The 21,379-nt window shown below is 41.5% G+C and overlaps 1 protein-coding gene across 1 annotated transcript in view; it reads right to left on the minus strand.

Annotated features, from left to right (window-relative positions):
- Nucleotides 1-21,379, minus strand: part of hpgd (15-hydroxyprostaglandin dehydrogenase) — a 31,035-nt gene that overhangs the window by 3,631 nt on the left and 6,025 nt on the right. Inside the window, exons 3-5 of the mRNA XM_083656001.1 lie at nt 20,688-20,794; nt 19,039-19,135; nt 887-963 (exon numbers count right to left, since the gene is read on the minus strand). Coding sequence (XP_083512127.1) covers nt 887-963; nt 19,039-19,135; nt 20,688-20,794 — 281 coding nt within the window. The remainder of the gene's footprint in view (nt 1-886; nt 964-19,038; nt 19,136-20,687; nt 20,795-21,379) is intronic.

Genomic DNA, 21,379 nt, shown 5'->3' on the forward strand with positions numbered 1-21,379 from the left:
TTTAATAAGAAGTAATTTGGTCCACACCTTTTTGTGCGTTAAATATTGACCAAATTTGTGACAAAATTAGCCTTGCTGTATATGTATGCTCAAATGCGTATGTATGACATGCGGGGTGTTATCTCGTGTCATATTATGCAGAAACGCGATTTGGCGTGCACTTTGGTGGCAACAATGGCGGCAAGTAACGTTAACAAACTCGCAACCACTAACCCAAACCCTACCCCCTTAACCTAACCCTGACCCTAACCATAACCCTAAACCTAACCCCCATAACTTCCATGTAAAGTTATTATGCATAGATTTCTAATGTAGGTGGACGAGGCGAAGTTGCGTCTGAACTGCACGAGAAACTGCGTTTCTGCGTATGTATTTCACGAGATAACACCCGCGTGTCATACATACGCTCTCCCATGAGATCGGGTTGCTGTATCTGTTGGTAAATGTAGAAAAACGAGCAGGAAATCTACATTTCCAGCCAGCCCTGCCCCCGGTGGCCAGAGTTGGTGCCGGCATTAACTTGGAACACTCTACGTTGTGAACCAGTGATGTCATTTGTGCATGAATGACATCATCACTGGTACTATGGATTTTGCAATGATACAAAGCTTGCTGTATCTATGTTTCCTTTAAGGTTAGACAAGTCAAATAACTTGGTGAAGGTCAGGCTGATGGTTGTCACGTGTCCACATCCCGTGTGAAAGGCAAGGAATAGACTTCCTGGTAAATGTGCACATTTACTGTAACATACCTCTATCTATATGGCTGTGTGTGTGTGTGTGTGTGTGTGTGTGTGTGTGCGTGTGTGTGTGTGTGTGTGTGTGTGTGTGTGTGTGTGTGTGCGCATGTGTGCGTGCGTGCGTGCGTGTGTGCGTGTGTGTCTTACCGCCATAGCTCTGGTGAAGCCTATGACTCCATGTTTAGTAGCTGTGTAGACCGGCTGATGTGGAGAATGCAGGAAAGCTGGATTACAAAACACAACAAGACAAGAAAACAGCTTAGCAGCAGTGATGGACAGCGAAACAAAAAGAGACTCTAGTTGATGATAAACATTAACCTGACTCTGCCAGACGGGGGCGCTATTAACATGAGACAAACAGCCAATCTTTTCCTAAAACCTACTAGTTCTAATTGGTTTATTTGTACAAATCCATTTATTCTGTGTTGTGTTTGGAGAACGGCAACTCTTCATTATGAAAGTTCGACACTGTGTTGCTTTCCCAGCAGCGTACGGAGACAGAGATGACACAGCGCCCCTGTGTGGCTGTATCCATCTTGGAAGCTTAAGAAGGATTATAAATGCATCATTATAATGCTACCTGGAGCTTTTTCATGTTTATTCCTCTATAACTGCACCACAAGTGGGCAGTATAGAGAGAGAGAAAGAGACATTTGAGCATCATCTGTACACATAAAGAAATGTGCGTGCAGCATGTTGGCTTGAGCATAGAGTTTACAACACATCATCATCATCACATAAATCATCCCTGATGATATGACCCAGATATTTTACTTTGTCCACCACATTTAGCGCTTGGTCTGCCTTCTGATCCTGCTTGGTTTTCACAATCATGACTACACTCTTTATCATGACTGCACTCTTTATCATGACTACTACACTCTTTATCATGACTACACTCTTTATCATGACTACACTCTTTATCATGACTGCACTCTTTATCATGACTACACTCTTTATCATGACTACTACACTCTTTATCATGACTACACTCTTTATCATGACTACACTCTTTATCATGACTACTACACTCTTTATCATGACTACACTCTTTATCATGACTGCACTCTTTATCATGACTACACTCTTTATCATGACTACACTCTTTATCATGACTACACTCTTTATCATGACTACACTCTTTATCATGACTACACTCTTTATCATGACTGCACTCTTTATCATGACTACACTCTTTATCATGACTACTACACTCTTTATCATGACTACACTCTTTATCATGACTACACTCTTTATCATGACTACACTCTTTATCATGACTACACTCTTTATCATGACTACTACACTCTTTATCATGACTACACTCTTTATCATGACTGCACTCTTTATCATGACTACACTCTTTATCATGACTACACTCTTTATCATGACTACACTCTTTATCATGACTACTACACTCTTTATCATGACTACACTCTTTATCATGACTACACTCTTTATCATGACTGCACTCTTTATCATGACTACACTCTTTATCATGACTACACTCTTTATCATGACTACACTCTTTATCATGACTACACTCTTTATCATGACTACTACACTCTTTATCATGACTGCACTCTTTATCATGACTACACTCTTTATCATGACTACACTCTTTATCATGACTACACTCTTTATCATGACTACACTCTTTATCATGACTACTACACTCTTTATCATGACTACACTCTTTATCATGACTACACTCTATCATGACTACACTCTTTATCATGACTACACTCTTTATCATGACTACTACACTCTTTATCATGACTACACTCTTTATCATGACTACACTCTTTATCATGACTACACTCTTTTTATTAGAGTTAAACTTGGGGTTCCAGGCGGTCCGAGGGCTCAGGGGAGCCCCACAGTGTCAGACTCTGATGTAGTGATTTACTTTTTGGAAATAGTAATCCCTTATACTACTATGGGAAAGCAATACAATTACAGTAACTAAGTTACTGCCCAACAGTGACAGTCGCTTTAATTAAGACTATATTTTTATACAATGGGATAAATATTGTAGACATTGAGAAGCTGAGAAACACAGTTGTAGAGAGAGGGCTGCTGCAGACACACACACACACACAGACTAGGGGTGGGGGGGAAAATCGATACACCACAGTATCGCGATATTTTGCCTGACGATATTGTATCGATATTTGGACGCCAAGTATCGATATTGCAAAAAAAAAATTTTTTTTTTTTTTGCAGGCCATGCCAGGCCACCGGGCTACTATAAACTTTAGTTCCAAGGCCAGCAGTAAACAAACGGTAGCATATTTTCATTTTGTTTTAACAGTAACAGTTTTGTCATAACAGTAATTTACAAATTCCCCAGTTACTGAATGGGCTGCACAAGATGTTTTGTGTAAGTGAAGTGAAGTTGCAAAAACTACATAAGTACAGTAGTCCACATACACATCCAGTTAAGGTGGACTGTAAGTAGACTGTAACAAACAGTTCAGTTTGTCAGGTGCATGCAACTATGACATGACTTTATGAAAGTTGTTGGTCTGTCTACTTGACAATGTTGCTGCAATAAAAGTCGGATGTACAGACTGAAAAATTGTTCTTATATAAACCAGATGTTGACAAAGTTTTCCTTTGGGGACATCATTTGCAGTTGAAAAAGTAAGAAATCGCAATATATCGAAATATCGCAATATTCAATATATCGCAATATCGAAAATATCGCAGTATCGCAATACTATCGTATCGCAATACTATCGTATCGTGACTCAAGTATCGTTTCAGTATCGTATCGTGGGCATCTGGTGATTCCCACCCCTAACACAGACACACACACACACACACACACACACACACTGCAGAGCTGTTCAGATTGGTTCATAATATGAGGCTTTCCACTGCAGAAACAAACAGGCTGAAGTCCCATATGGTCTGCATTCACATCCAAATGGATCTGATAAGCTGACATATCAACAATTACATCACCTCAACACACACACACACACAAATGCGCACGTACGCAGGCACACACACACACACACACACACACGCACACACACACACAGACACACACACACACACACACACACACACACACAAACGACGTGCGCATGCACACACACACACACACACACACACACACACACACACACACACACACATTCTTTTCCACAAGAGATTATGCTAGCTTGACCATGTTCGGACAAGTCCATGTGTTATGGGAATGGCAAATACACACACACACACACACACACACATGCACGTACACGTGCATGCGCACACACACGCACGCACGCACACACACACACACACACACACACACACAGTAACACAGTGATGTTATCACTGCTAAGATCAGGAGGGAATGACTCCCATATGTCTGCATTGTGTTACTGGAGGCTAAACTGTAGAAAAACATGTCCTACAACTATCAAACTAAAAGGCGCCAGTAGAAGGTGACCTTTGCACTAGCCTACGCCAGGTGCGTGTGTGTGTGTTTTGTCCTGTCCCTCCAGCACCAGTACCCTGTACTACGAAGCTGTCTTAACAGACCCGCGATCTGTCACTTTGATCTGGTTTGACTGAACAGGATCAAAGCTATCTAGTTTAACGATACTACGACGCTGGTTTTCTACTCGATAACTGAAGCTGGGTTCATCTGGGATCTGCCTGTGCACGCGCACGTTTTTCGCTCGTGCACAGGCGCGCGTCCACGCGAAAGAGGTGCGCTAGCCAATCACATTATGAACTGCTGAGTTGATCCACGCCCACACCCATTTCCTCATTCAATGAAAGCGCAGTGGGATCAGAGATTTTTGCGGATATTTAATGTAGCCTATGGCAGAATGAAAATCCGCGTTGGATATAGTCTGCGGAAGGACTGTCTAAAGCTGCCGCTTGTATTCACATCAGTCATTTGATTTACTTTGATCAGCGATTTCTGTCTCCTACAACAGCTTTGTGCGAGTGTAAATGTAGCCTACATTAAATGTGTAATCTCAGTCTATAAATTTCCACAATCTGTAAGCCTATTTAGACCATAGATTTAGAAAGCATGCTCAATGAATAATGATCTCTATCACTCATTATGTGTGTGTGGTTGCACTGATCGAATAATTCATAGGCTATAATAATGATATCCTAATATAAAAGAGAAAACTGCTGGACTGAATTGAGACGATGCGGGCATACTTTTCATTGATAAAAACTAGCCTATTTTTGCTCATATATTGGCATAGAACCTACAGGACACAGTTCCAGCTGAAACATGCAAGAAGCCTCACTCATGATATGCGCTGCGGTGATTAACTCATTCATGGCCAGTTTAGGACTGCCAATATTTAGCACAGGCCAAAGATTTTCATAATTGTTGGTCATCTTTCAAGACCCACAGTAAATTATCTATTAGCACCAAAGTGATTTGCAATACCTCAAAATGAAGATGTACGTCTCTGGGTCACCAGGGGAAAAAAAGTGAGCTTTTAGCATGTTCTGTACTCTACTTATAGCCATTTATATACACCCTGTTTTCACCAAAAAGGTCTCTCGGAGAAGAGAAACAGCAGAAAAGGCAATTTTTGTAAAAGACACAATCTCAGGCAGAACTCGCTCTCAATTCTTTTATTTTGAACTGTATTGACATCAGACATGTAGATATTATTCATTATGACACAAATGACAAAAAAAAAATATATATATATATATATATATATATATATATATATACATGAAGTGCTTTTTTTACATTCAACAATACAGTTTACTCAGTGTGAGTGAGTGTGCAGACAGACACACAGACAGACACACAGACAGACAGACAGACAGACACACAGACAGACAGACACACACACACACACACACACACACACACACACACACACACACAGAGAGAGAGTTCTGTCCACAGCTGCTGCTGGATCGCACCTCCTTCCCCCGCAAATTAGCATAGGAGGGGAACACCAAACTGGTTTGAGATCAGCGTCTAGCCTCCTCTGCCTCTGCTCGTTTTCCTCCTCTCGTTCGGGCTGGGACGAATGCTGCGACACGACACAGGAACGGGTCCGGCTTGGCTTTGGGACCAGGCGCTGGAACCGGATCGATCATGTTCGTCACGGGTTTGACTACTGCGAACAACTCAATCCAGGTTCGCCCTGCAGCAAGGCGAGCAGTGCAGCGCGCCGAGGGGCGTTTCAATGGCGTTTCTCCTCTCTACAAGGAAGCGCGTTTCTCTGTTTTTCCTCCTGCTCATTTCAAAACAACAGCTGCGGTATGTGTTTGATCGCGTGTTGTCGGCTTGTCTTTGAGGCTAGGGACCTGATAACATGTCACAGGCTGGGGAAGTGTTTGAACTACGCGCTGCACTAATAAAAACAAAAACACGTCAAACACGTCATTGGCTGGGAGGGCTATTCCTGATAACACGTCTTTGGCCATGAATGAGTTAATAGTGATCATATTTCTCCACGCATCGTTGAGCTGTTAAGACATAAAGTGGTAAGTAGGCTTAATTTAATTATGTAACCTACAGAGCCACGAATGTTTTTCTTGTTCTATTCTCAGTTGACTGCAATCTATTTTTCATATGGCGATCTTATATGAATGGTGAGTGACTCCAGAGAGCCGATTATATGGGTCTGTCATGGATTTTGATCTTATCCTCTGAAGCTAACCTGGTCGGGACCAGGTTAGCTTTGCAGCATGAGTTGCCATGGTGATTAGAAGTTAACTTGCTTTGTAGTACGGCTAAACCAGGGTGTTAATAATGCTCGATACGCCATACAGTGTACCGACGCAGGTTATCTCTCTTCCTTCTATAGCTAGCCTATCCGTTGTTTATTTTCTTTAAGGACATCTGCTACGGTATAAAATGCCTAGCTTCTCTAGTAACCCGCGGGGTAGAGAGATTCGTCCAACCTGCTAACCACCTCCAATCCTCGAGTCCGACCTGCTGTAGTTCCCCCCTTCGGAAGCGGTGGCCCACGCTCCCTTGGGGAGATCACTCAAGTTAACGGTGGCTCTCCCTAGCACTTGACTGATGTTGTGGGTGTTGGAATTAATTCTAACTATGTGTTAATCTGCACTGGTTAAGGTCGTGTTAAAAGTTTTCCCCTTGAGATGACAATTCTTGCTTAATCCTGACGATGTTTCGACACACCTTCCCTGTCAAGTAGTCGTTTTAAGCTTGTCATCACAAAGACTTCCAGAGTAACCTATAAAGACGTGACACATCAGGCTAAACCAAATGTCCCTAGTATTTTTACATCACGAGAAGCTACTATCAACCTTTATATGGGCCTTCATTCAAATAAGAGAGATGAACTCAGATGTTGGCGCAAAATAGTTGCTTTTTATTTTGGCATCATAGCAAAAAGCCCAGCACAATTGCAATCTCTTATACAGTTCTAAATCATTCATTGTAATACACATTTAAGCCTACATAATATCATTTGTAATCACCCCTAACCTTAAACTGAATAAACACTTATAATCTCACCACAACTATCCCCTCCATAATATTGAATATCATTGCCTCTTCATACTGGACTAACATTTCAGTTCAGACTGAAACAGCATATATTTCACATTTGAATTACATAACACTTCGTATTCATCAAACTCCACGGCCCACTAAGATGCATACATCATAATATACATCACTCCATGCATTGCATTTCAAACAACTGCTATTGTTTCAGTTACTGTAATCTCTCTCCGTTGCTGCTCCGTGGCTTCCTGTTACCTAATAATAGCCGTCAGCTAGGGCATAAAGGGGAAGGTTGCTTCATTTGTGGTTTCAGAAAGAGAAAGCAACTCACTTATTTCTGAACTAACTTTAAATAAATACTTCATAACATCAACAGGTATTGTTACCCCGGACTTGAAACCATCCTGCTAGATGAATTCCATTACGACCGTTTCCAGAATAAAATGCTGTCATATTGAACCTCTAATCATTCCCAGTACATGTATTCATTTCAACATTTTGATTATGGTGTGTAGGTATGAAATAGATTTATTTCTAAACTTCTAACCAATACAATCTATTCTTCTATAAATGTATATTATATAAATGCCTTTAATTTAAAAGAGGAAATTAATTTAAATGGTTTTAGCATAACAGGCATTACATGTCACTTTGAAAATACCAATGCCCCATTCTATAACAAGGAGTGTGGGTATGAAATAGATTTATTTCTAAACTTCTAACCAATACAATCTATTCTTCTATAAATGTATATTATATAAATGCCTTTAATTTAAAAGAGGAAATTAATTTAAATGGATTAAATATTAAATATTGATTAAAACTTTACACATATCAATCAATCATCCTAGGTTCGCCTGCCGCGAGTCCGTACTACTTGACAAGGGTTAAACCTGAAGTTACCTCGCTAAACCACTAATCTTGCTTTGTAGTACAGGCTACAGGTGCGTAGAGGGTTAGGGTTAGGTGCCTACAGTAGGAGGGACAGGACAAAAGAGTCGATTCTTAGACTCCCGCACACTGTCTTCACTTAACAAGACTTTATTAAATAACAATGTTCCAGTCAAGTGACCTTGACTCAGATCATCTGAAGGTCACTTGACCGAGACGTCGGCCAACTTATCAACTTTTATTTTTTATTTTTACAAAACTTTAACACTAAATTGGCTATAACTAATGAATTGCCCGTTCATGTAAATCATGCTAAAATGTGAAGCACGTTGAGAAGCGTTTCTTGAGCATGTCTACAAAAGCATTTTGAAAACTACAACTAGTGGAAAAAGTGTATATCTCATAATTAACTGCATAGATTTTTATCAAATGTTGAATGTTTGACCACCAAAATGTAATTAGTTCATCCTTGAGTTCAAGTCGACGTTTGAGCCAAATTGGAAGAAATTACGTTCTCAGGCGTTCCTGAGATATCGCGTTAAAGAGCTTGGAAATGGGGTTCATGAGGTCACCGTGACCTTGAACTTTGACCTTTAACCACCAAAATCGGATCAGTTCATCCTTGAGTCCAAGTGGACGTTTGAGGAAAATTGGATGAAATTCTGTCAAGGCGTTCCTGAGATATCGCATTAAAAAGCTTGAAATGAGCAGTCGTGAGGTCACAGTGACCTTGAACTTTGACCTTTGATCACCAAAATCAAATCAGTTCATCCTTGCGTCCAAATGGACGTTTGAGGCAAATTTCATGAAATTGCGTCAAGGCGTTCCTCAGATATCGCGTTAATGAACATCGGACGGACGTACAGACGTACGGACGTACGTACGGACGGACAACCCGAATCCATAATGCCTCCAGCCTGGCTATCGCCAGCGGAGGCATACAAATGCTGCTACACTGCCCTCTATAGGTTGAAACTTCTGGTCAAGTCAAGTCAAGTCAAGTCAACTTTATTTATAGAGCACATTTACAACGACAAAGCCGACCAAAGTGCTTCACAGATAAAACACTGAAATATGGAAGAAAAGGACAGAAGTACAGAATACACTGCTACAGAGCTACAGAGCAAGGTGCTACAGAGCAAGGTGCAGCACAATGCAGCAAATACAAGTCATAAAGACAAAGTGACGAAGTAGGTTGCCAAGAGGCAGGCTCAACTCAGGTGGAAGGCCAGGGAGAGAAGGTGCGTTTTGAGCAGGGATTTAAACGCCTCGAGGCTCTGGGCTGATTTCATACGGATGCGGAAGCGGACGGGGAGCCACACAGTGGAGTGAGGCCAGGATTGGCGTGATGTGGTCTCGCTTCTTGCTGCCAGTTAGGAGTCGAGCAGCCGCATTTTGGACCAGCTGCAAGCGACGGAGCAACGACTGATCGATGCCAACATACAGCGAGTTACAGTAGTCCAGCCGAGTTTAGTTTAGTTTAGTTTATTAGGATCCCCATTAGTCGCAGCAGGATGCTACAGCTATTCTTCCTGGGGTCCGATCACATAGCAAGTAAAGTAATACATAAAATACAATACACAAAATAGTAAAAGTACAGTAACTTAAGTAGTGCAATATATAACATATAAGGTATATGTTATCAGACATACAATATCAGTGCGCTAAAACAGTTCAGCAGTTTTTAACATAACACCAGTTTCAGTCTATCTTTCCATAAACACATTATACATTTAGTTTAAGATTTGAGATGTTGTTTCAGTAACGATTTAAATTTTGTTTTACCATTCTCTTTAGAGATGTCTCTGGGGAGCAGGTTCCATTCGAACATACCTCTATACATGACCATTCATACCTCTATACATGACCATTCATACCTCTATACATGACCATTCATTCATAGCATTTGTTCTTACTTTAGGAAGAGTGAAGTTACCCACAGTAGCATGTCTAGTCTAGTGATGTGATTATGTTTGTCCTTACTGAAGGATAGATTTTGATACAGAATGCCCGGAGTTTTTGTCACAGAAATATTTCTAATAAAGACCAGCAGTGAGTAAAGCAATCTATCTTTTACAAATAAGCAGTTAAGACTTTTATGCATTGTTACAACATTTGTTCTGTAATTGCAATGGAGTACAATGCGTGCAGCTCTGTTTTGTATCATTTGTAGTTTCCTAATCATATGAAGTGTGGCATTGGACCAGATTGCCGGACAGTAGTCCAGATTTGACAGAATTAATGCTTGAGTGACAAGTTTAGTGGCTTTGGATCTTAAAAAAGATGAGCATCTCCTAATGACAGAGATCCCACTTCTCATTTTCGCAGTTATCTTATTTATATGTGTTGTCCATGATAATCTATTATCTATGGTAATACCAAGCAGTTTTGTTTCATGCACTTGACTAATACTTACATTTTTTAATCTAAGGTTTAGTACTGGATCTTTACTGATGGTGTGGTTAGAGCCAAATACCATGCTTTTAGTTTTTGAAATATTGAGAACTAGTTCATTCCTTTCAACCCAGTCAGCCACTAAACGTAACTCTGCATTTAAAACAATATCTAACTCATTGGTTGAGAGTGCTGATGTGTATATAGTAGAGTCATCTGCATACATCGCTATGTTCGCTTTTTCTAGGACAAGTAGTAATGAAGGCATGGATCACCCTCTCCAGGTCGCTCTGGCGATGATAGGCCTTGGTCTTGGCTAGGAGCCTAAGCTGAAAAAAGCTGGTTTTGACCACAGAGCTGACCTGTTTAGCAAATTTAAAATCACAATCAAAAATCACTCTAACGGTTTCTAACGGAGGAGCGGATGTTAGGTCACACTCCCAATCAGTGATGCCAAATCAGGTATTTTGCCTGATTTGGGAATCAGGCAAATGATTTTGAGAATAGAGCCATAAGATGCTTCCTTGGGGTACATGCATTTGCCCCTATTCTTGCCATACAGGGTGATATGGGTTGGGAACCGGTGGAGATTAGACTAAAGGGAGAAATGATACGGCTATGGAACCGCTTCATTAATATGCCAGAGAGTAGGTTAACAAAGAAGGTCTTCAACTGGGACAAGGCTCATAGTCACCCCTGGATAAAGGAAATTTGTTCTATTCTTAGAGAGGCAGACCTGGCATATATTTTTCACAACATGCTTTGCTGTAATGTTAATATGTTGAAACAAAAGTTATCTCTTAATTACAGAGAGGGATGGGCAAACGACATATGGTCTAAACCTAAGCTTAGATCATATGTTCAGATGAAGCAGTGTTTTGGTCCTGAGCCCTATGTCACTTCCTTTCTAACCAGAAACCAGAGGTCTTTATGTGCTCAGCTGAGAATTGGTATTCTGCCTCTTGCCATTGAAGTAGGGCGGTTCACAGCTATACCAGAAGAGAACAGGATATGCAATGTCTGTGATCTAAAGGATGTTGAAAATGAGTTTCATTTCATGTTTTATTGTACTTTATATGATGATTTGAGGATTTCCTTATTTGACGAAATGCAAAAGCAAAGACCTGAGCTCTTCTGGGCAGATGATGGCCAGAAGTTGGAGTGGTTGTTTAAGACTGAGGTATTTAAGACTGCTAACTTTATCTCTAGGGCCTGGAATAGAAGGCAAGCACAGCTCTTTAAGTAGGTTCAGGTGGTGGTTTTCATGCTGTACAACTTTACTGTATGTATTTTGGGTGTTTTCTGTTGGTTTTATGTTTTGATCATTGTTTGTTTAAATGATGAACAGTAAAAGTGTCCTGTAAGCCCATGTGGGCTGGGCTTCATTCGAAGCATGACACTTAAATAAAGAAAATCAATCAATCAATCATATTTTGCCTTTGATGGATTATGCCAAACACCTAGCTTTGAGTTTAGACAGTTGTCTTGTCTGCACAATGTGATTTAGGCCATGTCTACATAAAGTAGTACCCTTGAAAATCGTTTTTCATGTCGTTTGCGTTTCCGTCCACACTAGCGTTTCGGTAACGTTTTACTTTTCCAATAGTTTTCTCATTCGACAGGACAAAACATATCAGGCACATGACTCTGTTCTTTTGGCCATTTCTGAAGAGGGTATGACGCTTGTCATGAATGTCAATGATGACCTCAATCACCCTGAAAAGACTTTTCAGCTCCTCTGCCTTTGGTCAAGATCCCCTTCAAAAGGATTTGCACTGATCTTGTCCATCGCCCATTAGATCATAGTTATTGCTTTTTATTAGCCATGATTGATTATGAGAGGACATTCTGAAGCAATGTTGCACAACATGGACCAGATGTGTGTGTGGTGCAACGTTGTTCGTAACATTGTTCCAAATTTGAATCTGAAAATAGATTCCAGCTGATCAAGGCAGAACCTTGATGTCCTGTGCGCCCCAAGAGCTCTACAAAGGGTTGGCTATTAAAGTGATTCAGAGAAGTGTCTATCATCCACATGCAGATGGCCTGGTTTAACAAGCCTGCAATGACCTCATATACCAGATCATGAAAAGGACTCCCGTCCCAACGTGAGGAATCATGACAATGACTCCCATCCCGCGGGAATCACCCGACTCCAGTCTCCAGTCTCCAGCACCCGACTCCAGTCTCCAGCACTCCAGCACCCGACTCCAGTCTCCAGCACTCCAGCACCCGACTCCAGTCTCCAGTCTCCAGCACCCGACTCCAGTCTCCAGCACTCCAGCACCTGACTCCAGTCTCCAGCACTCCAGCACCCGACTCCAGTCTCCAGCACTCCAGCACCTGACTCCAGTCTCCAGCACTCCAGCACCCGACTCCAGTCTCCAGCACTCCAGCACCCGACTCCAGTCTCCAGCACTCCAGCACCCGACTCCAGTCTCCAGCACTCCAGCACCCGACTCCAGTCTCCAGCACTCCAGCACCCGACTCCAGTCTCCAGCACTCCAGCACCCGACTCCGGCACAGGAAATCATTCCTGCCGGTGGCCATTGGTCTATTTAATGCCTCTCTTAAAAGAGCCCCTCGGAGACGCTCAGTCTCCCTGAGACTGAGCCAGCCGATAGGCTAACTGAAAAAAGTGCCTGGCTGAGCCACGTGTAACGTATAGGGCAAGCCGAATAATATAAGTTCAGTGTGCAATAAAGACAATTGGCACGTAAGGTATACTTACTCTACGTATTTTGCTTACTTAGACGTATTCCACTTATTTTGCTCATATCGCATTTAATACTGTTTATTCCATGCTATGTTGTGTTCTTATTCTTCTATTCTGCTTATTTTTATTGCATTTACTACTGTTTATTTTATGCTACGTGTGTTATGTGAGCGAGCTACTGTAACTTGTCCCAATTTCCCCCCGGGGATCATTAAAGTCTTTCTGATTCTGATTCTCCCCAAAGAAATGTCTGCTAAATTGATGAAATACCAGCACAGAACTATGCAAAAACATCCAATTGTCATCAAAGCACCAAGTGAGTTCTGATGTTTTGAAATTAAAATGGGTATGCTACAGTAATGTCTGAGAATGTAGCCCTTGGTGGCTGTTCTATCCAGCATATTTCTGTAGGTCTAACCCATGTCTGAGACACTGGTGCTGAGAGAGTTAGCTAGCTCAACATCTGGGGGAAAGGTCAGATGGAGAGAGAGAGATGGACAGAGAGAGAGAGGGAGAGAGACAGAGAGACAGACAGTGAGAGAGACAGAGAGTGAGAGAGACAGGGAGAGAGAGAGACAGAGAGAGTGAGAGACAGACAGTGAGAGAGACAGATAGTGAGAGAAAGAGAGACAGAGAGAGAGGGAGTGAGAGAGACAGAGTGAGAGAGAGGGAGAGAGACAGAGAGACAGACAGTGAGAGAGACAGAGAGTGAGAGAGACAGAGAGAGTGAGAGACAGACAGTGAGAGAGACAGAGAGTGAGAGAAAGAGAGACAGAGAGAGAGGGAGTGAGAGAGAGAGTGAGGCAGAGTGTGAGAGAGACAGAGAGTGAGAGAGACAGGGAGAGAGAGAGACAGAGAGAGTGAGAGACAGACAGTGAGAGAGACAGAGAGTGAGAGAAAGAGAGACAGAGAGACAGGGAGTGAGAGAGACAGAGAGACAGAGAGAGAGACAGAGTGAGAGAGACAGAGAGTGAGAGAAAGAGAGACAGAGAGAGAGGGAGTGAGAGAGACAGAGTGACAGACAGTGAGAGAGACAGAGAGAGTGAGAGACAGACAGTGAGAGAGACAGAGAGTGAGAGAAAGAGAGACAGAGAGAGAGGGAGTGAGAGAGAGAATGAGGCAGAGTGTGAGAGAGACAGAGAGTGAGAGAGACAGGGAGAGAGAGAGACAGAGAGAGTGAGAGACAGACAGTGAGAGAGACAGAGAGTGAGAGAAAGAGAGACAGAGAGACAGGGAGTGAGAGAGACAGAGAGACAGAGAGAGAGACAGAGAGTGAGAGAGACAGAGAGTGAGAGAAAGAGAGACAGAGAGAGAGGGAGTGAGAGAGACAGAGTGAGAGAGAGTGAGGCAGAGTGTGAGAGAGACAGACAGTGAGAACTTCAGGGTAGAAAAACACTGAACAGATAGAGGGAGATTCAAAGACAGAGAGATACACGTGGAGGCAGGAAAAACAGGTTTCCACTGATGCAGCTTTTTGAAGTAATTTAATATTTTTGAATTTCACCATTTTCATGCCAAGAAAATAAATAAAAAAATAAATAAAGTATCTATTGTTCCCCTGCAGAATTTCATTCTTGCCAGGGTAGAAAAGCCTGTGAAACAATATTTAGACCAAGGGTCATTCAAACTCACTTGATATATATATATATATATATATATATATATATATATATATATATATATATATATTGTAATGATCCGCACCTGGACTGAAATCAAGGAGGAAGGGGGCGAGGACCAACTTGCAATCTGTGCATTTATTATAGTTTCCAGGTCACTGTTTGGGCTTTGACCTACAGCCAATAATACATGGAGTAATTCTCCCTCTGTCTATCTCGTTAGCTTGCTGGTTCGTTCTAAACATAACACACAACGTTCCAGACAGACAAAATGGCCTCCCCCCCGCTCGACCAATCCCCGGCGAGAGAACAACCACACGTGACTCCGTGTCCCCTTCACATGCCTCACTCCCGTCCACAGCGCGCTCACGTGCCGTAGGAAACAGCAACTACAACAACACCCCTGCAACTAAACCCGTCAACCAGACAATCCCATGTTTACCACCAAACCCACATCGCTACAATATTTTTTAACGTGACTTTTCCCACTTTGCATCGACAGTACAAGCAAAAATATAGCCTAAATATAACCAACGTAAATTAACCGACGCTCATCTCCCTCACGAAGCGTTTGGCTCATGTGGTTTTGGAAGTCATTGGGTATGAGGAGGTGTTGTGTCATCTTTATTTGCAGGAGTTGAATCAGACATTAAGCAGAAAAGGATTTGAAGAACAATAGAGAGGCAAAGTGACCGCCTACTTCCTGCTTCAGCACTGTACCAGAGATTTTCATCCGCCATTTATTTTCCCATAGACATTTCGTAAAATGCGTATAAAAATAGTTGTAGTTTGTCGAAACAAACGGTACAGATATATTTAGAAACCGGAGAGATTGCATAAGATTTCCTGGGACCAACACGTAAAAAAAAATGCGGGTTTAAAATAAATATTTTTTTGATGATGTTTTTTTAAGTTTTGGTCCGAGTGGAATGTTCTATGGTCTCTCCCGATTATAGCGTTAGCTGAACCGTTTGGTTCGACGAAGTAAAACTATTTTATAAGAATTTTACGAAATGTCTATGGGAAAATAAATGGCGGATGAAAATCTCTGGTACAGTGCTGAAGCAGGAAGTGACGTTCCACTTTGCCTCTCTATATGTTGTTAGCTGACACGGTAATGTGTACCTTTCAGTCAATGATTAGCATAGTGAAAGCAACTGAAGTACTTTCTTCTAACAGGCACAGATGAAAGACAAACAGCCACTGTTCCATTCAGTGTTTTCATTCAGCGCTCAAGGGCAAAGTTCTGTTGTCTTACAGTACACGTGTGTGTGTGTGTGTGTGTGTGTGTGTGTGTGTGTGTGTGTGTGTGTTTGTGTGTGTGTGTGTGTGTGTGTGTCAAGTTGCATTGAAATTATGTTTCTTGCAATTTGCAACCTGCAACTAGTTGCGTGAAAGTTTCAGCCAATTAAGTTAGTAGGATGCACAGGAGAGAGAAAACTGATTTTGAGGGAATAAAATGTGCCATAGGTCAATACAACCAACCTGATTCATGAATGTAGACAAGGTGTAACTAACCTGATTAATGAATGTAGACAAGGTGTTTGCCATTTTCCAGCGGTTGTAAGCGGCCCGACCCGTAAGAGGCTTGATACAACAGCCAACAACCAATAAAGCATTCTTTGATTCTTCTACGTTTTTCTGGGAAATAACTGCAACTCGGACTCAAAGCCCCGTTCACACTGAACGGCAATACGGCATATAACTGTACAATATCTGAAACATATCTGTACGTAAGTCTTTGTACAACGCCCACTTTTTTCTCATGTTGAATGACATACAGTATAACTGTGTAATCAGTGGAAGCTGGCCAATAGGGGGCCCTAGGGCGCCACCCCCCTGTAACCCCCCCCCCCCCCCTTTTAAACAAATTGTCAATATTATCTGTGTTTGAAACATGGAATTCACAGAGTAATATGTGTAAAATAGGATAGGAAGTCATCTTAGCAAAAGATATGCTTTTCCTGCATGTCTCCTCTCAGGTAAGAGGCCACATACAGTATGTCTCCTCCTCTCACGGGGCGCCGCTCAAAGGAGTGTGGGTGGCCTCACTGGCCTGAGGCTGACCTGTGATTGGTTGTGTATGTGTCCTCACTGGCCTGAGGCTCACCTGTGATTGGTTGTGTATGTGTCCTCACTGGCCTGAGGCTCACCTGTGATTGGTTGTGTATGTGTCCTCACTGGCCTGAGGCTCACCTGTGATTGGTTGTGTATGCGTCTGTGTACTGTGTAGGTGGCAAATCAAAGCTATTTTATATTCTTTAAAGTAGCCGCCCTGACTTCATGACATTTCATCTTATTTTGAAGCAGCGGGGGGAAGCCACCGCTGCTAAATGTGTATAGAGGAAAGTAACTTGACTCACTTAGCATCCTGCATCTCACCCTGGCTGCTGCTAAAAACACACTTTCTACTATGTCACCTGAGCATGTTCACCTTCTTAAAGGTGACAGAGCTATTCAAGTCTTTTGGTGAAGACTCCTGTATTTTCTATTGTTTGCACTTTGTTCAAATGGAGCTTCTGTTACTATCTGTCCCTAGAGTGCGTACCGAGCTTGGGAAAGAGGCTTTCAGGTATGCTGCGCCTTCCTCCTGGAACCAGCTACAAAACAGCCTAGTGTGCTTCCTAGTGTTTTATTTTGTTATACTGTATGTTGTCACATTTGTTATATTTGTTTGTTATATATGTCGGAACCATGTCACTGTGCTGCTGCCTGTCTTGGCCAGGACTCTCTTGTAAAAGAGATTTTTAATCTCAATGAGTTCCCCTTCCTGGTTAAATAAAGGTAAAAAAAAAAAAAAAAAAAAAAAAATATATATATATATATATATATATATATTGTTTGTTAAAATACAATTTTGGAACTGGCTTTCTACTCTCTTTAACTGTTTATTGTTTTGTTTTAAGTGCCTTTGAACTGATGTCCCTACATTACTTTTGTAGCAGTTAAGATTCATTCTAGGGTGAGTTTTCCCCTACATCCTCATGCTAAAACTGACTGTAAATCCACATTTTAAAGCTGAAATTTAAGAAGAAACAAAACAACTTCCCGGGGGAGGATGCCTCCGGAGTCCGGACCCCCCTAGGCGGTCTGAGGTCCCTCTCACCATGATTACATACATGTGTACAAGCTGATTCTGATTCTGATTACATACATGTGTACAAGCTGATTCTGATTCTGATTACATACATGTGTACAAGCTGATTCTGATTCTTGAATTTGCAATTGTTAGAGAGAGTTATGGCAGCAACAGAAAAAGGGAAACAGACAGAAATGGAGAGAAAGAGAGAATGTTGTGTCAGTTGAGGTCAAACTCATAACAGCTCAGTTTGTTTAGAACTGGTTCCTCCTTCCACAAACAGAGCACTTTACAGATGCCATCCATCTCTTAGTGTGTGTGTGTGTGTGTGTGTGTGTGTGTGCATGTGTGTATGCGTGCATTCGTGTGTGTGTGTGTGTGTGTGTGTGTGTGTGTGTGCATGTGTGTATGCGTGCATTCGTGTGTGTGTGTGTGTGTGTGTGTGTGTGTGTGTGTGTGTGCATGTGTGTATGCGTGCATTTGTGTGTGTGTGTGTGTGTGTATGTGTGTGCGTGTGTGTTTGTGTGTGTGTGTGTGTGTGTGTGTGTGTGTGTGTGTAGTGTACCACCCAGATGAACTAACAATGTAATCAGTGTGTGATGGACAACAGATTGCAGTTTCATGCAGCAGAATTCCACTGTGTTGGTTTAACACTCCTCCCATTGGTGGCTCATTTTAGGATCAAAGATAAGAAGAAAAACAATCTTTGTCTCGCTCGATCCACATTCGAGGAATTGAGAAAATGTTGCCACTCATGATAGTATCACACAAACTACACAAACTACACAAACTACACAAACTACATAGACACACGGCTAACCTTCAACATTTTCAAACTCGTGACAATGTGTCGTCGTGTTTCAGCAGAACACATGTCACTTATAGAAGCGACTGCACTTAAATATGCGCAAAAATATTGTAGCGATCCCGGGTCTCGGTGTATAAAGCGCCACGTTGGTCCTTGGCCAACGGGTTTGTCCCTCTTGGTCTGATGGTTAACGTGTTGCGCTTGTAAATGACACATCGCGGGTTCGATACCAGCCTCGCCTGTGCTGTTACAATATGTACATGTGGATATTCAGTGTGCATGAGTGTGTGTGTGTGTGTGTGTGTGTGTGGTGTGTGTGTTACCTGCCATAGAAGATACATTGATAATGGTCCCTCCTTCCTTGCCATTCTCTTTACTCATATGGTCCAGTGCCAGGTAGGTCCCCTTTATTAGCGAGGTCTATGGAAATCAAGAAGCATCATGGTGTTACCGTGGTTACCGTATAAACTGATATTTCATATCATTATATTTATATTATTTTCCCTTCTGTTGAAATGGCCAATTTGCATAATGAGGCTGTTTACTAGGGCTGGGTATCGCCACTGACTTCCCGATACGATACGATTCCGATACACAAGGTCCCAAGTCGATACGATTTCCGATACGATACGATTCGATATCGATATTTTAGTTACAATACCAGTTTTGCTTTGATAATGGAAGAGATTCTCAAAGAACTAATGCTGTAAATTGTACAAGGAACCCTCTAACCTGGTGCATTATTAAAAAATATTAATATTTACATTAAGAATTGACCATAAAGCAAGCAGTTACATCATGTAATTCTTTTTTATTTAACCATGACCAACATAGTCATTCAACATCTTATCTTTCTTTACAGTCTTCTGTCTCTTTCTTTACAGTCTTCTGTGAGAAGCCAAACAAATTGTAATTTCCACTATACAACAGAATCATTGAACAGCAGCATGTTGTAAACAGTGTTTCATAAAGTATAAATGCTTTGTAAATAAAATTAAATACAGCTCATGAACATTTCCAGTTCACAAACATTATAGTGCAAACAGATTTGAGGTCTGTACATCTGGCTCATGGTGCATGCACAATGCACATGTAGCCTACAGTATTTATGTTTTCGTTTCAACTACAAACATAAATAAACGTCAACTTGAAACTATGTTTTAACTACCACACACAGCCTATAATATTATAGCCTATGTTTAATTTTGAGTTTTTTTTTGTGTGTGGTAAAATATCGATACTGGGATTTATGTATCGATACTTGTTCCTTCACATGAATATCGATTCAATATCGATATATCGATTTTTTTAACCCAGCCCTACTGTTTACAGCCACTGTTCCCCAATGGGTTATTATAAGTCTGATGCCTTGAGTTGTGTAAGGTCTAGCTAGCTCAATAGCCTAGTGCAGAGGTTCTCAAATGTTTTTTAGCCAAGGACCACTTACAAGATAGAAAATATACCGGGGACCCCCTCATTCTGATTTGTGATTTTGGGCTAAGCTTAATTGTTTCCACGGTAACGTGCTTGACTTTTAATTTGGTTTGATATTAGAATGTAATCCATGAACCATTTTAGATTTAAAGCATAAACTATTTTCGTTGAACTATGAAGATTTTGCAAAAAATATATATATATATTTTTTTTTATTACATTACATTTACATTACGTTATTTAGCAGACACTTTTGTTTTGTCCAAAGCGACTTACAATATCACAATTTGTCATCAGTACAGAAAACCACTATGCAACACAATCAATGACAGCCAAGATATTTTGATAGACTAGCACCATGTAGGAAGTAGTTTGAGAAGGAATAATTAACATGTAGCATTTTATTTTTTAATTTAAAAAAAAAAAAAAAAAAACGTTTTTACTTGAAAACTTTTCAGGGTCCGCGGACCCCCATTTGAGAACCACTGGCCTAGTGTGCGTGTGCTAGTGTCATTATTACTGCACCTTCATGTCTTACCAGGTTTACTTGTATGGTCTTTTCCCAGTTCTTCTCGTTGTTGATGCCAGCGTTGTTGATGACAATGTTCAGATGACCAAAGTGGTCTACGGTGCTCTGGAAGGCCTCTACACCACAGAGAAGATACAGAGAGAAAATATATCATTTTAATACGGTGCTCTGGAAGGCCTCTACACCACAGAGAAGAAGAGAAAATACAAAGTGGTCTACGGTGCTCTGGAAGGCCTCTACACCACAGAGAAGAAGAGAAAATACAAAGTGGTCTACGGTGCTCTGGAAGGCCTCTACACCACAGAGAAGAAGAGAAAATACAAAGTGGTCTACGGTGCTCTGGAAGGCCTCTACACCACAGAGAAGAAGAGAAAATATAAAGTGGTCTACGGTGCTCTGGAAGGCCTCTACACCACAGAGAAGAAGAGAAAATACAAAGTGGTCTACGGTGCTCTGGAAGGCCTCTACACCACAGAGAAGAAGAGAAAATACAAAGTGGTCTACGGTGCTCTGGAAGGCCTCTACACCACAGAGAAGAAGAGAAAATACAAAGTGGTCTACGGTGCTCTGGAAGGCCTCTACACCACAGAGAAGAAGAGAAAATACAAAGTGGTCTACGGTGCTCTGGAAGGCCTCTACACCACAGAGAAGAAGAGAAAATACAAAGTGGTCTACGGTGCTCTGGAAGGCCTCTACACCAC

The sequence above is a fragment of the Poromitra crassiceps genome (genome assembly GCF_964638095.1).
Source record: "Poromitra crassiceps genome assembly, chromosome: 19".
Taxonomy (NCBI): domain Eukaryota; kingdom Metazoa; phylum Chordata; class Actinopteri; order Beryciformes; family Melamphaidae; genus Poromitra; species Poromitra crassiceps.